At 36.6% G+C, this 17,453-nt stretch overlaps 1 protein-coding gene across 2 annotated transcripts in view; it reads left to right on the top strand.

The window, feature by feature from the left end:
* The window catches only part of ZFAND3 (zinc finger AN1-type containing 3), a 143,309-nt gene that overhangs the window by 86,757 nt on the left and 39,099 nt on the right, over positions 1-17,453 (top strand). For both annotated transcript variants that reach the window (XM_069800379.1, XM_069800380.1), the window contains one exon: positions 9,322-9,501. In XM_069800379.1, the coding sequence (XP_069656480.1) occupies positions 9,322-9,501 (180 nt within the window). The remainder of the gene's footprint in view (positions 1-9,321; positions 9,502-17,453) is intronic.

Raw genomic sequence — 17,453 nt, 5'->3', positions numbered from 1 at the left:
AGAAAAGCTAATTGAAACATTTCTTTTATTAAAACAATATTAGTTCCTACGTGCCTGGTGAATGAAGTGTCCAGAATAAATATGAATAGTAATTAAATTCTATTTCTATCAGTTAACAGTCCCATTTTCAAGGTCTCTCATTTATTACAAAAGCACTTCGAGAAGTTCACTTCATTAGTTTACTTCATATGACTCACTACTATTGCAAAGTGCTTGGTTTATGGGTTTATGGATCAGAGTCTTCTAATCAAAATGAATGTTTGTCCCCCTTTAGGAGCATAAATTTTGATGTATCATCACTGTGAATTTAATTTGAAATGGGACATTTCTTATTAATTTTTTTTACTTTCATAAAGGGGTGCTAGTACTAAAAGAATTCTAGAGAAAAAGATACAGGCGTTTAGGGCAGTGGTAGAGTTGTTTCTATAGGTGGTGTGCTGCTCTTATTCAATTATAAACTTACACTTTTGAGTATTTTCTAGAATTTTGTCTTGTCTGTTTTTAAATGCTCATGTTACACATTTTCCAAGTCTTTTAGAATAAATTCTGTAGATCACAGCTGCTTAGATGTTTTCCCCAGGTACTTTTTTTTTTAATCTCTCCTATATTTAATTGTTATATCTCCACTGTTGTATTACCCTTGGATCGTGTTAAATGATTGTTCCTCTTAAATGCCAAATGTAGCTTCAAGTAGCTGCAGCCAATTAGATTTACAGACTAATCCCATAACCTTATATCAGTTTACTTTTCCTGGCTGTTGGGTACTGGAGTTTTCTTTTTCTTGTTTCTTGCTAGAGTTGATCAAATTATTGTCATTGCAATCCTTTGCAGTGGCAGCATGTAAGAGTCCATGGCAAGCTGCCACTTGGTCGGTGTTTTACTAGTGACCCATTTTGCTAGATGTTCTTCCTAATAATTCCCACTCTACATATCATTGAAAAATAAAATATTTCTTGCAGTCATGATCAAGGTGTGGTCGCTTTGCTTTCCACGCTTTTTGTTTAAAGTTCATGCTTTCCCCTTGGACTGGATTATTACCAATATCCTTTGATACAGATTCAAGAATCCATACTGTCTCAAATTAGTTGGGTAATTGTCCTGGTTTCAGCTGGGATAGAGTTAATTGTCTTCCTAGTAGCTGATCCAGTGCTATGTTTTTGAGTTAGGTATGAGAAGAATGTTGGTAATGCTGATGTTTTCAGTTGTTGCTAAGTAGTGTTTAGTCTAAAGTCAAGGATTTTTCAGCTTCTCATGCCCAGCCAACAAGAAGGCTGGAGGGGCACAAGAAGTTGGCACAGGATGGAGCCAGGGCAGCTGACCCAAACTGGCCAAAGGGGTATTCCATACCATGGGATGCCACATCTAGTGTATAAACTGGGGAAGTGGGGGCAGGGGATCGCCACTTGGGGACTGGCTGGGTGTCGGTTGGCAGGTGGTGAGCAATTGCGCTGCGCATCATTTGTACATTCCAGTCCTTTTATTATTGCTGTTGTAATTTTATTAGTGTTACCATTATCATTATTAGTATCTTCTTTTCTGTTCTATTAAACCCTTCTTATCTCAACCCACAGGTTTTGCTTCTTTTCCCGATTTTCTCCCTCATCCCACTGGGTGGGGGGGGAGTGAGTGAGCGGCTGCGTGGTGCTTAGTTGCTGGCTGGGGTTAAACCACGACAGTAATAAATTGTCTTAATTTCCTACTTCCACTGTCAGATGCAGGTGCTATAGCTAGCCCTCCATTGATTTTAAGTTTTGCAATGTAATAGTACCTTTATATAGTACTTTGTCACCGTGCATGCTCTGTAATGAATTAAAATATGAATGCTAACTGTGGACCTTAGGGATTCTGTAACAGGAAATTTAAAGGGCATTGTTAAAATAGTAGTTTATTCTTCATAGCTTCAGTACTTTGGATCCTGTGATGACAGGCAATAATATTTATTCTTCTTTATGTTGGTGAGTTTTATGGAATAATGAAATTTTAATTGAAATGATGTAAGCATGCTACTTTAAGTAACAATAGAAAATGTGACACAAGGGGTTTTAAAATTTTATTTGTAGGGGGTTTCAGTGACCTTGTTCCTGGTCAGTACTGAAGTAGCTACAGTGAGGAAATTGTTATTATCAGGTGGAGCAAGGAGTGTTAGGTCTGTGTGGAAGTCACTCTCAGAGGAATCTTTTGTAGATTATAATGAAATTCCTTTTTCATCAATTCAGGATTTCGCAACTACTTTGGAGATGGTGGGATCACGTGCTATAAAAATGGCAGGTTTTTTTTCTATGGCAGTCATGTAAGGTGTTATAAGCCTGGTTAATACAGTTACTGTAGATTCTTCTACTCACTTTTATACAGAACTGCATTTCTCTTCCTTAAAATGATATCTGGATATATATTTATTAATGTCTTGGAGCTTAAGCTGAAGGTCATCTGCAATAATGTTATGCTTGTTGTCTTGCTAGCCTTTGTTTATTAGTTAATCATGAATTTTCTTGCTAAATAACAGGCAAAATCTGGTAGTCAAATCTGGAGCTTCCTGTGTAGCTTTGGGGGACATTCATTTTATAGAGCCAGGAGAAAGAAGGCCTATTATGGAATGTCAGCTTTAAGCAAGGAGTGTCTTGTTTTGAGACAAAAATACTTCAAATGTCATCAGACTTTCTGGAAAAAAAAAAAAAAAACAAAAAACCCAAAACCCAACCCAAAACAAAAAAAAAACACAAACAAACAACAACAACAAAAAACACAAACCAAAATAAACCCCCCTAAACCAACAAACTTGATCATGTCAAGCTTCCCAGTAATTTTACAAATACAGCAGTCTTACTATATAACTTGATCCTAATTCCTGAATAATAAATACATGTAATTGCAGCTATGTTCTCACTGTCTGTTTACCACCCTTGCAGATCCATCTTTTTTATTTTTTTGTTTATTTTGCACTTTTCCTAATATTTTTTCTACTCATTTGAAAAGAATGAAGTATATATGAAAAGTTCAGTATGAAACATGCAAATTGCAATGTTATTTGAAACTCTTATTAATAATGTGTTGCCATTTTAAAAAGTACAGCAATCATGAAGGATAACTAAACATAAAGAACTCATTTCAGTTTTTCGTCCTGAAGAAAACCTGAAAAAAATGAAAAAGTTGTATTTATGATTAAAAACCCTAAGAGCTGAATGGCTTTCCTGTATCACATGTGCTCACAATTCTACATGAAGTTCAGTTGTATAGAAAACCATCTTTCTGATATTTTTGCTGGTTTGTCAAGTCTCACTGTACTTTGGGCCTAACTGTGAAAACGATGAGCTCTGCTGATAGCTCATACAAGAATACACTGCGATATTTATTTCGTACTCTCCAGTCTAATTTTCAATTTATCCACCTATTGTTGCTATTATTATTGTGGATGTATTAAGAAATACCTTTTTATATATGTGTATATGTTATATATCGTTTATACATTTATAAATATAATTTTGCACAGTACTTACCTCTGATTCTGTTTTATGACTTTGGTGGTTGTCTTCTAATCCAAACACTTGTGCAAATTCTATGGTGCATTCCCCTAAGGGTGGGATATCTGTGTTAATTGTGCAAGTGGGCTAGTGCATCTTTCTGTCTGTGTGTTACTTAAAAAGAAAAAAACAACTTCTCTTCCCAAGTAAAGTTTTATTGCCAGTCCATTGCTGGAGCTTTAGATTGCTTTGAGATATTTACTTAAAGGAAAGGTTTTATCCATTTCACACTGATTTATTATGCAAAAGGTAGTTATATATGAATGACACTTGAAATGCCTTCAGTAAGCTATGAACCAGAAAAGTCCAGTGAAGAGTTCTCAGTAAATAAGTAAATAAAATCTTTAGGACTTGCAGTACTATTCCATGGCCATATATGAACAGTTTTTCCAGGCAAGTGAAGGAAAAAAAAAAGAAGAAATTATGCAACAACTTAAAGTAAACATTTCACTGTAGCAGTTTCAGTGTCATAATATTTGTGTTACTTCCCATAGACTGCTTTTGAAATGTGATTTCTTTTAAGTGTGGAAGTATTTTCTGATTAGTCTAGAGTAAGGTAACAGTCTATTGTGTACCTTGGGATACTAATGGACTAGTAGACATTTGATGTGACACTAACACATTAATTTATGCTTTGTAAAAGAACAAGATGGTCTGCTAATAAAAATTGTGCATACTGCACATGTAATGCAGTATAAGAAGCAAACACTCTCCAAATAACTTTTTTCTAGTTCCCACTGCTAAGTCATGGGAGCTGTAGGACTGAAGAATAAAGAAGCGGTGTAATATTGCTTATCAACGAAAATAATTACTTTAAAGACTCTAATTTTCTCCTCTTGGCATGCTGTTTACTCTGACGCTTCTTGCAACATCCATAGTTTATTTGAATGAACCCATTTCTTATTAATGAAAACATCAGTTATAGACCAGGGAATAGGAAGTGTTTGTAACCTTGACCCTTAAGATAAGCCAAAAGGAGAGCAGACCTTTTGGGAGTTTCATAAATATTATGATTTCTTTTGCCATAGCATGAGTGCAAATGAGAAAAAGCCCTGGCTTAATATTAAGTCATTTCATGTGATATTTTGACATGTCTGTCTTTTTCAGAATAAAATGCTTTATGACACACTGATATTGCTTGTATTTGCCATTACCTCAAGTTTCAACTGATTGTAATCACAGAAGTTACTTACCAGAAGCTGAAAGTTACAGACCCCTTACAGTTAAGCAAAAGCTGAGGACTCAATATTTCCTTAGGTATTTTCTTGGATGTTGGTGGCTAAGGTAAACTAAATACTGGAATTGGGACTGCCTGATTTTTTTTGTGTCACAGAATCGAGAGTATTTTAGGTGATGGAAGAGCTGGCTGTTATAAATATTTGTTAGTTTGATCTTGAGGTAATGGGTGAAATGAACATATTGGGAAGACGGGCTTTTTCTGGTTGCTCACCCTAACCTGGTAACAGTAACTGGACAAATGTATGAGGGAGTTTTAGTACGGTGCAGAAGATATGATTTCATGTGGCAGCTCTGGTTTTATGGGTTAGACTCAGAAGCTGTAAAGGTAATGGCTTTCATTATCAATGTTATTTTATGAATACACATGGACAAAAGATTGTCTTACAAAAGAGCTTGTCTTCTGATGTCTGGAAACAAATCTGGTTTCTTGCCTTCCTTTTAGTCTAAACTATTTGAATTCATTATATATACAGAATATGAAATGTTTGTATCATGTCTATATATGCACATGGTCATTGTGTTGTTTACAAATAAATCCTAAGTAACAAAACAAAAATAACACTCTTACTATTAACATCTAGAGCCCTGCCTGAGATTTTCTGCTCCTGCTCAGCTAGTTGAGATGCTGGGTGCAACCCTTAAACTCAACAAAGCAAAAGGATTTTGGAACTAGAAGTCCAACAGAGATACTGCTTACTACTAGCAGCTTCTCCACCATGCAGTAATAGTTTATTGGATGTATTTCATTCATTTTATTGATAGATCTTTCCTTCTGTTATTCCCCCATGCAGGAAATGGCTAATTTTCACATCTTACTTTGGTTCTGGCTCCATGTTGTAACTAACACTAGGATATCTTGCACTTTAAAAAACAACAAAACAACTACCGCAACCACCAAAAAAACCCCCAAACCTGAAGGCAGTGGAGAAAAGGAGACAATGTTGAGAAGAAAAAGAAAACATATTTTCTGACAAAGGAGAAAGCTTGTTTCCACTAAACCTGTGTACCGGTTGAAGTTTCTGCAAAAAGTTACATTTCATTAACTAGGAAAGGTGAATGTGAATTTGATGGATTTTTTTTTTTTTGGTCAGTCATTGTGCATTTTGCTAGCACGATGCACAGATTTTGCTAGCATAGTGAAAGTGTCAGTAAAAACGAATGAAAAAATTAATTTAAATGTAAGTGTTTTGCATGCATCTCTAGTTAAATAGAAACTTCTAGAAATTATGATTAATGTCTTGCCAGCTCTTGGTCTGTTTTTTCCTTGTTGAGTCTATTAGGAGAGGTCGTTGTTCAATCAACAGAATTACATTCTGATTTCAATCAGAATAAAGCCTCCCCTTCAAAACTTGCCAGGGTCTTGCATGTATTGTGGTTTTTTTGTTTTGTTCTATTTGTTAAGTGGTTAAGGCTTAACTGGATTTATTAAGACACAGCTCTCCTGTAACTGTTACCAGCTTTTATTGTGCTTGAGGGGAGATCAAGATGATCTGCAAGTTATTTGTGTTGACAAGAGTCCTGGTTAACAGAAGCCAAATGCCATCCACTAATACACAGAAGAAATATAATACGGCTCATCCAGTATGTCATTAGATATGTATTTGTACCAGGTAAATACTGGACCACAAATCATAAAGCAATATTTCAGAAATCTGTTGATAATTTTAGTCAAACTTATTATATAAACTATGTTAACGAATAGGTCCTGTATTGCTGTTGACACCACATTACTAATGCAACTCTTAATAACTGGCTGTAGTGTAAGTAGTACAACTTCAGTTACAGTTAGTATGTCTCGGGCACTTGAGATTAGCAGTCTGAATACTTTCCTCAAGTACTCTCATCTGCAGTGAAATAGTGGTTAAAAACGGGGGATGGGAGATATTCTCAGGTTCCACACAACTGAGCAGGCTAAGACTTTTTTTGAAAGTTAATTGATTTGCAGGCTGAGTAAAATTTAGTTCTGAACATGAGGTCCTGGATCCATGAAGGCAAAGAGCATTTAAGTGCCATGGTGGATTTTACTGCTGTGTGACAGCTCTGAACTGTTTCACTAGTAAGTTTTTTGGGAAATGCTGTCACTGAATGATCATTTTTGACAGCCTTTTATGCTCTCCTTGAGGTTGGAGAATTTATCAATAGGTTGCAAAAGTGAATAGTTTTTCAGGGGAAAAAAAAAAAACACCAAACAAAAAACCACCTTGGTCAGTGTGCTCTTAAACTTGCAGCTTTGGGAGACAGTGTAGCACTTGTACTTACCATTCTATCATTAAAGGACTGTAACTTTTATTATATAGACCATTTTGTAACAATGTGTTATGTTTCTCTATAAATGCCTTTTGTGGATGACACTGAGCTAGTGCAGCCTCAGTAAAGTATTTGGAGCTATCTAGAAACAAACAAACAAAACAAAACAAAAAACAAACCCCACTGCCTGAGAATTTTTAACTTGCTGAATTTTAATATATTTCATAGTATCTGTAGCTGTTCTGTAACTCTACACTTTCTTTTTTTAATGCATTTTATAGATTGCTCATGGTGTATAATATTGAGCGTAACCATTATTTTTGCTCTGCTCCTTGAAGATGGAGTTGCTCCCACTTCTGACACATGCACACAACGCAGCTTTACTTTTGTGTACTGTGTTGGATGCAATCTCATGTAAAATGCTCTTACGATTTTTGTAGCCACCTTGTATTTGCAGGCAACATGTGAGATTTTCCTTTATTTTCTGTACTGGTTATTTATAGACCGGTGGTTCCCAAAACATCTCCAGCTGTGAGCTCCCCTTCTGTCAAGACTGTGGCTTCAGTAGAGGCGTGAAGAGTTGGGTACCTTCTGGGGTGGTGGCTCAAGTTCTAACTGCTGCAGCTGTCTGATTGTGGCTTGTGCAAAATCCAAGTGCTTGAAGCTTTCTTGATTGTACAAACACACTAATAATATCCAGGAGCCCAACTTGGGTGAAACTTCATTGATAACTAGTGAGGCCTGAGTAAGACATCACCCTGGGTCCAGTAACTCATCCCTGACAAAAAGCATCCCACCAGTTTTTCAGAGCTGTGTTGTGAAGGTGGATGATTTCTTGTCTGCCACCTCCTTCCTCCTGCTCCCTGGCTTTGAGCTTGTTCCTCTCCAACCTGGACTTCTGGCTGACTCTTCCACAGCAGAAGTTACAGCTTAATTTCTCTGGCAAATCACTTAAATCCTAAATCAGCATTTAGGGACTGTTTGACTCTAGTGCTTCCCAATCCCAGTGACTCATGTTGGCAACCTGTGTTTCTAACACATCATCTGCACACATTTGTGGACTGCTCTGTTTTCCTCTGTGTCATGACATAATAATGAGCAACCAAATACTGATTTGTTTATGTGTTTGCATAATGAATAAATTCTGCCTTTGTATGTCATTTTAAAAAAAAAAAAAAAAAGTATTTAGGAATACCAAGAGGTGAGGTACTTCATCTTCAACTGTCTCTTTAAAAGGAAGAGGAGCCTTTGCACTGTGAGAATAACTGGATGTTAAGCAAACCAAAATCCACTTGGCCGAGAGGCATGTTTCTGCGGGGCATCCGGTGGCAGAGCTGTGCCAGACTGAAATCCAGTAGTGTAGCTGGTAGGAACTGAGACTAATGCTGTAATCAATTGGGTACCAAGACTGTGGGTTTGGGAAAAAGCCCTCAAGTGAGGATTTGCACTTAAAAGGGAGAAGATTATTTCCCTTCAAACCTGAATCTGCTTTGGAGGCAAGGTCAGCCTGAGGATGGCATCTATCAAAGACACAAAATTTGGACTATGGGGGCAGTTTGGAGACGTAGTGTGACTTGGCAACTTGCTGACCAAAAAGAAAATAAAGGAAAACTTTGAAGCCAAATCATTTGTACATAGCTCTAATGTATTGCAGTGATTTACTTCTCATATCTAACTCTGTGGTCATAGATTAATGAGAAACTTCTAATACCAGTGTTGGAGTAAGTGAAGGAAAGAGGAATGAGGAAACATGCACACACATCAAACAAGTGATGCAAAGGCAATTCCTCGCCAGCTCCCCCATGCTAACCTGGAACCCTAGCTGTCTACACTAGCTTCACCAAAACTGTTGCTGGTGGGATTTTATATAACAGCAGTGAGAAGTATTGTTTTTAGAGAAGTGTATCATTTCCTTATACTTGCATTACATGCCTTAGTCCTTCCCTCATCCGATGTTTGCTCCTTTATGCTTTTGTACATGCTTTGTGTGAACTATTTTTAAAATGATGCCATGTGCTGTATACTGATATATGCAGTGGTAAGCTTCGGATGCTCTTGAATGGCTGGGGAAACAAGAACTTTGTGTAGTTCTGAAAACGTTTGTTGTTCTTCAACAACAAATAACTTCTAAGATATTTTAAATGTAAAGGAAAAACTTGAAGGCTACTCTGTGTTGTATGACATATACAAATGATCAGAATGATGATACCTCTGGCAGCATTTTGGGGTTATTTTTGTTATGCTGAGTGTTTATTGTGTAAAATTGGATAATTAGATTGAGCAAGTGGGATGACATATGAAATCTTGGTTTTGACAGATTTCCAGAAGAAGCAGCCAGACGACGACTCTACTCCCAGCACAAGCAACAGCCAGTCAGATTTGTTCTCTGGAGAAACGAACAGTGGCAACAGCAATACCTCTCTAACCATGCAGGCCACTAACTCCAGCCAGCAACTTTTGACAGAACTGAATGTAACTTCACCGAGCAAAGACGAATGTAAGTGCACGAGTCCTAAGTGACAGCAAAGGAGGCATAAACATTTTGCTTCATTCTCGGGCTTATGTTTCACTGACTTCCTTTGGAAGTAAATGGCCTGTCTTCTGGGGCAAAGGGAAAGGTTAGAAGTTATTCACAAAACAGACATTGATGGCATTAACCAAGAACAAATTAAAAGGGGTCACAGGGGTTTCTAACTAACTTTACAGCTGTTTGAACTGCAGTATACAATTTAATTGCGATTTTGAGGCACTCATTTTGAGAAACTCCTCCTCACATTACTGGTAAATTAATATTTATATTCAAGAATAAACACCAATATCTTGTGAAATTTGACTTTAAAACCTTTTGGTTTTTAATTATTGCAGTTGCATATAGCACTGACTAATGAATGCTTGTCTAGACTGCTGCTAGGTTACTTGCATAAAACTTAAGTTTTGTGTGGTAATCCATCTCTTCTTTCATGACCCATCGTTCTTATTTATTGAACTCTGTCAGGCAAAATTTCTCCCGGAAGGTAAGCTAAAATGTTAAAGATTAGCAAACACAGTGAGATAAAGTTGTCTTTTAAATGATTCTAAACCTCTGTCTAAGTTCATCCTATGTCTAATATATTGAGTTTTAAAATCTGCATTCTACAGCTTAAGGTCAAATATGTAATTTGTAGTTTCATTTTCCTCCAACTGTAGTTTTATTTTAGAAGGTGCTCTATGGAGAGAATCCTTCTTGAGCTGAGTTTATATTGTGGCTGGTAAATAGACATACACATTGCAAGAAAAACTTGCTTATTTTTTAGTGGGAACTCTGCGAGAGCTACTCTGGTTCTTCAGCATTGAGGCAACTGCTGGAAATAACAATGCTGACAAAGCACTAGGACTAAAATAATCTTTGATATGCTACACTTGTTTTCAGTAGTGTTAACTATTTGCATAGGATGGTTTTGCTGAGTTGCTGAAGTATTTATTCTGTTTATGGGTATGTAGACTTTGCATATACTTTTTACTTATGTAGATTGGCTGTGGACAGAGCACAAAGTGTCATTTTTGGGATTGTGGTAGTTTCAGACTAACAAAAATAAAATTTTTAATTTGAGTTATTGTTTTCTATCTGAGAATATTGTCAGAAATACAGTAGGGTTCAAATGTGAATGTTCTGATACCAGTTCTTGTAATAAGACTAAACTTGCCATGTAACTCTTGTCTCTCCTTCGCATACACAGTTGCTGCTGATCATCCATCGTCCCTTCCTTCTGTCCAGCGCCTCTTCAGGGGAAACCTCTAGTCTGCTGTAAAAACAAGGCCTTAAAACAACCTTCCTAGAGAATTTAGCAAAACGTTATGCTTCAGCAACACATTTGGGTGTTCATAGGGCAGGGGGCTTCAGCACCTCTGCTGGCTTATTAGCCAGGATCTGCTATTTGGTGTTACGGGGTGCTTCTCCAGTGCTTGCTGGGTCAGGTTTTCTGAAAATTTGTTCAGTTAGGAATTAAATTGTGTTACAACAAAGTGTTTCTTTTGTGGCCAAGAAGGACTTGGGGGTAAGTGGAAAGGTGATTACAGGGATGGGAAGGAGGGAAGGAAATTAAATGCTGTCCTTCATCCTGAATTGCTGCAAGCTTGTGAACATACACTGAAGGTGATGGATATTAGGCAGCACAGCCTGCAGAGCATTTGAAAATATTACCTATTAAAAAAAATCCTTCATGACTTCCTGCTGGAGTGATTGTAAGTGAAATACAGTGGAGAGATTTATTTACAGCTTGAGCTCTCTCTGTCTTCTCTCACATCCCCACTACCTCTTTAATGAAGCTCAATATCATTTATCAGAAATAATTATACACAGATGGAGCTTTTCTGATGGATAATGGCCTCAGCATGGAAGATTCTTTCCTGTAATGAAGAATGCCCAAACTTTAAATGTCTTATAATTTTAGAGTGTCTTTTTCTGTGCAATATTTATTTATTTTGCAGCAAGTTCTATACAGCATGCAGTGCTCTCGTTACAGTTGTGTTCTTCAGAGATTGATATTTTGCAGTGTCATGAGATGATGTACAGCTATGTGCTGTTCCAAATAGAACTCTGGTAATTCACCAGAAACCAAGGTATGGGATCATTATGGTAATCCCTATCAAAGTGTGGAAAGATTGGAGTACTCGGGAAGGATTCTCATGGTGCATTCCACTCCCCTCTCTTCCCTTTTAAGCTTTTGAGGAGAGTTTCACATCAAGGCATTCTCCATAGTGCTTGAGTCCATAGGGTGAACAGATCAGACAGAATTGCAGCAAGTCATTTACACAGTTAACAAATTCCATTCATGTTACAACAACTGAAGAGAACCATAGAAATCTTATGTGGTAAGATTCCTATTATGTGTCAGAGAAAGTGATGGGGGGTTTTGTACTTGTTTTTAAGTAGCCATTTCCTTTTTTAACACAGAATGAATGATGTAAGAGAAAAGTTCCCTGGAGTGGATTTTGCAGGAGTTCAGTTTGACAATATGCAAGTATTTCTGCCTTTTGTTACTGTTTTGATTTTCTGTGAGAGTTGCATTTGCATTCCTAAGTGTCTTATATACACAACCAGGTTGTAGTGACTTTCCATCTCCTGCCACCCTCAGTTCTGAACAATCACCTACCCCAGTGGCTGCTTTGCTGATTACTATCTCTCCCCCTCATAGATGAAAGGTAGTTCTCAGCCTTACAGTTACAATCAACAAAAACGTGTTAGATTTATGCCCAGAGACAGTGACGCAAGCTTCAGGACTTTTTTCTTTCCTTCACATGTGTTTTGTTTTTATGAAGTATTACTTATCACCAATTTCAAAAAAATGCTGTTGTAATTTGGGGGGGGACGACGACGACGACGACGACTTTCTAAGAATTCCCGCCCCCCCCCCCCCCCGCTTCCTGAGTTGCCTTTTTCTATCTAGAACCTTCAGGTCTTATCAGTTGCAGTAAGTTTTCTGAAATAAACTTCTGCAGACAAGGAGTAGATTGATATTGGTATAACTTTACAAAGTGTAAGTTTGCATGGATTTTAATGATCTGTTTCTTAACAGAAGGTTAAATCAGTTTAACTTTTTTTCTGCTGTTTTATGTGCAGATAAGTTTCTCTGTTCAAGTTCTTGTACAGTTTTCATCTATTCTCGTTTTTCCCTTTCGTCTCCTACCTTCATTTAGGAGGTCCTAATGGTAGTTATTTCAGTGTCAGTCACCATATGAGCCAGTTGCTTTGTCAAAGGTTTCCTTTATTGGGTGGGCAGAGTTTTTGTTTATTTTTAGCAGACAGGGAAAAAAAAGAGATTTGACAACCGCCCTTGCTTCTCTCTCTCCCTACCTCCAGCCACCAGCACTCTTTAAAAAAAAAAATTAGCTTATTAAGGAAGGTTCTATGTATTTTGGTAAAGAAAAGGTCATACCGCACATGAAATACTTTTGCTTAGTTCCAGGCCTTCATTGCTTTCTTTGGGGCTGTCACATTATTTTTCTGTCACTGTATGAGTAGACCTAAAGCTGATGCTGTGCAGGTTTAAAACTAACTGTAGTGTTATGTGACAGGAGAAATGTCAATGTGAACAACTCTGACTCTGGCAGCTGGATCAGATTTGATATTTCAGTAGTTCTTAGGTTCAGTTAACATGATTTTATTTTAATTATGTGCTTAACTCTTTCTGGCCTCCTTGAATTAGCAAGAACCATCATTGAAAAAGGACAAAAAGAATAGCTGATGTTTCTAGAAAAGTTAAATGCTCTACATTTCTACACTGAAGACTTTATAAGAAGATACACAAAGATCTGAGATATTGCTGTAAATGTCAAAAAATACACTGGAGAGTTCAGCCGAGAAAGGTGGTGACGATCACTGACCACACCTTACCTCTGTGTGTGCTGAATTTTAGATGCCTAAATATGAATTTTCAGGACTGAATGTCTGTAAATTTTGGCTAGTTATTGTATACCCTCCAGAATTTGAACTGTTGCATGTCAAGCTAAGTATTTAAAACATCATTAGTTTATCTCAAACACTTAAATTTGCAAGACAAGTTTGAAAAATGCTTTAAAACATTGTTTATTTTATTAAGCATTTGCATGTGCTGCAAGCACTGAAATACCTCCAATTATGAAGTTATTTTGGTGAAGTTACTTTATGTACATTAAGTGTACTACATCTGAGACAGAGATGCCCCAGGCTTCTGTAAAAGATCTCTGGCAGAAAGGTGAGAGATTGTTTTTTCTACTGCACCTATTGGATGTTTATACTCCAAATTTCATGGCTTGTTTGAAGCATGACTGTGTAAAAAGCCACACAGGCTATAATACTAGAAAAGTAATGATATTTTTTCTATCTTTGGAATTAAAAAAAAAAATCTTACATCAGTTTTTTCAACATAACCTTATGAAAAATGGATAAACAAGTGCATCCTTTCTTTTCTTTCTTTTTTGTTGAGTGGCCTTCTCTCTGACACTATGCAAAAGGTTTCTACCAATTTATAACAACTTCACAGTTTTTTGCATTTTGCCTGAGTTTGTCAGCAGAGATGACAGCTTTCCTATTATGCTCTGAAAATACTTCATATTTTGAATTATTATTGCGATATCCTTAATTGCATTTTGTGCCTTTTATTTAAGGACAGTGATGTTTAAAATGACAATTGCTCTTGGGTGCTATCCATTGTATACTTTTCTAAATGCCTTGGCTTTGAGAATTTGGTTGCTCACTGCAGTAGGAGTCAGTTTTGTACATCCTGCCTTTTTTTTTTTTTTAATTCTGGCTATAGGGAAATTTGTTTTCTGGCTCATCTCTGATTGAAAGTTATGTGCATGCCCACTTCTATAAAGTATTAAATGTATAAACAGTCTAAGCTAGCTGCCTATTTTTTTTCTTGCTTGTCACAGATGGTTTTAGAAAATAATTTGCTTTGTTGCTAACCTGATTTATTCTGATACCAATTTGTATGTTTTTCTCTAATCCAAAAGAATGCAGTAACTGTTAAAATTATGCTGAGTACAAAACTAGCCTACCTGATCCACATCATTTAATATTGCAATTAAACTTGTACCCAAACATAACTGAGAAAGCTGCAGCTAAGTGATGATGAATAATTCTAATTTTCCTTATTAACTCCCAAGATTGTCATGTGTTCTTTCTTCTTGTGCTCAATTTTGTGTGTCTTGAATCAGAGCAAGAGAGGACACACCTCTAATATAGAATATGTACCTGGCTGTTTTTTGATATTACAGTCATCTTTGGATTTCTATGCCACAGAATAAGAACTAGGTATTTTCTCAGGTTTTTTCTTTTATCAAGTTAGATAATAGTAAAAGGTGTTTTACATCTTAAGAGATGGGGTTTTTTGGTTTTTTTTTTTTTTAGCCTTGTTTTCATAAAATACTATGTACAAAGAGCCTTTTGGTACTTTTTTAAATGTTAAAATTAACAGTAATTCAGTCTTTCATTTGAATTATCATCAAGCCTGGATTTGCCTGAATATGCATCACAAAATACATTTATTTTTTTTTAGGATTGATGCACTTTTTCTCTGGGAGTTTGCAAGAATGCTTTAAAATACAAAACCGTATTGAGTTGTGGGCTGAGTTGTCTTTTGAGAAATGCCACTAGTATTAGGTGCCAGTACAGCACATATAGGCAGTTAAAAATTTGAACAAAATAGTGTCTAGTAGAAGTGTTGCCTTCATCGTCTTTCATGGCGTGAGGATCTTTCTGTAAATTTCAGTCTAATCCCTACAGTCCCGGTTTCATTTAAAGAACATTTCTGGTTCTTCTAACATCTTAAGCAAAGATCTGGTACATAGATTTATGAAACGAACATTTCTTTCCATGTCTGTGGCATGATAATTTTGAAACAATGAAGACCAGTGGAATAGTACCACTGTTCCCCCTGATTTTTAGTTGCTTCACACTGCAGAATAGACAGTGTATCCTAGGATCCCATTTATTAAAATGAAAGGACCCCATGGAAAGTGAAACAGAAACACAGTCACACAAAAAAAATGTGGGTTAAAGCTGCACAGCTATCAAGGTTACGTAAAAATTATTTATAATAATATAATTTAACTGCTGGTTTCAAAAGCACATTTTTACACTTCAACTTACACCTATAAAGTAGGAAAGTATCATGCCTATTTTACAAATGAGGAAACTGAGGAAAAGCAGGTAACGGAGTGAGACGATAGCAGGGAAAAAAGTGGAATCTGAATCCTGTCTCCGTTTACTTTGTTACAGTTGTTAAATTTATCAGCTGCTCAGTACCAACAAAGCAGTCCAGGTTTCCCTTCCTTCTCCAAAAGCTGCATGTAGATGAAAATCCACAAAAGTAAATAATGGCAGATTTGTAAAACTAGATTTTAAAAAGTGTGTGTTTGTCTATGATATAATCGTCTTACCAGTTTAGTAATGACATCACTTAAATTGTCATGCAGCTTACCCATTCTGCAGCAAATAAGCAGTTCTTAAGTGCTGTAAAGTTCTTTTGCTTTTTTTCCTTAAAGAGAGTGTTTTCTGTCTGTGCAGACTGAATTTAGAGATTTATGTTCCCCTTTGTTTATGTATTGGTGTTTATAATCAACGACTGTTTTCAAACTCTGTTGTGTAGATTGATTAGATTATGTCTCTACCAATTCTGGAAATGCACAACTAGATTACTAGTTTGGACAGGTTTCCAAAAGTGGGTTCCTTCCTGTATTGCAAATAGCCATGAAATTCTCCCTGTCCTGGCTACAACAGTGCTGTCGAAGGAAATTCAGCTCTTTCTTACTACCTTCTTCCAGCCCATTGCATGCAGGGAGTTGGTGTGCTTTTTCTGGGAAACAACCATCACAGGTACCGGAAGCTAAAAGTAGTGTTCGGGCATGCTTATTGTCACTGTGATCAAGTGTTACTGAGCTTCAGGCTCCTTCACTTATTTTTCATGTTTGTTCATTATCTGGCTTGCAGTTTTTGTGTTATCTGTAATTGTTTCAGTGTATTATTGTAATCTTAGACTTTTTACTCTTGTACAAACTTGGTTTTGCTCCATTCTGCATCTCTTCCTCTGCTCAGTAAGTGCTTCCAAGTGCTGTTCAAATACACCTGACACACGTACTCTGGGTTCAAACTTAGCACTTCTTGAACAGCAAGAATAGGGGGGTTACCCTAGTATTTCACTTTTTCCTGCACAGGAAGTTCTGACTGAGTGGAGTCACTTCACTTTACAAAGACTTTAGGAAAGGGAGACAAGAAACTACCTTGACTCAGGGTACGTCCTGCAGGACGGGTGGTACTTGGCAATTGTTACCATCTTTCAGGAAGGGAGGTGGACAATGCAGAAAGGCATTCTAAAGGTCAATTTAAACATACAGAAATTACAACAGTAAACAATAACAATACTAACATATATAGAGAAATATAAGTAATACATAAAATTTGACTACTTCAGAGAGTTAGCAGAGAAACTGGTTTTGAACCTGTTTTTCCAAATTGATATATTTAGAGTACAGTTAACAGTAAGTTACGGAAAGCTAGGGGTATCAGAAGCCAAAACCATAGCAGCTACATTAACAAGACCTTTTTTTTTAATACATGATAATGTTCAAGTTAAAGGATCTTGTTTTGTCCTTTATTAATTCTATGTTGGAATTTGCAAAGTTGGTGATTCTCACAATTCTCCTAATTTCTACAGTAGCTTTTAGTATTTTTGCATTTTTAATCATCTTCTCTTGGGAATACATTATTGCTGGGAAGTGGCTGCTTTTGTTTGGAAGAGGAGTTGCAAATACCAGAAACCATACACTGGAAAAAAATAGGAGCAGAAGCTATTCTTTAATCAGTTAATTGGATATAGAGTAGAAAGATACTTTTATTCTTCCATCTTAATCTCTTGTTTGTGCTGAGAAAAATAGCAGTCTGCAGCCCTGTGGGTTATGTCAGAAGCTAGACATAAGTGGCCTTTCACT

This window comes from Haliaeetus albicilla, chromosome 13, assembly GCF_947461875.1.
Source record: "Haliaeetus albicilla chromosome 13, bHalAlb1.1, whole genome shotgun sequence".
NCBI classification, from domain to species: domain Eukaryota; kingdom Metazoa; phylum Chordata; class Aves; order Accipitriformes; family Accipitridae; genus Haliaeetus; species Haliaeetus albicilla.
Note: the sequence above shows the minus strand (reverse complement) of the source record. Positions and strands in the feature narration are given on the sequence as shown.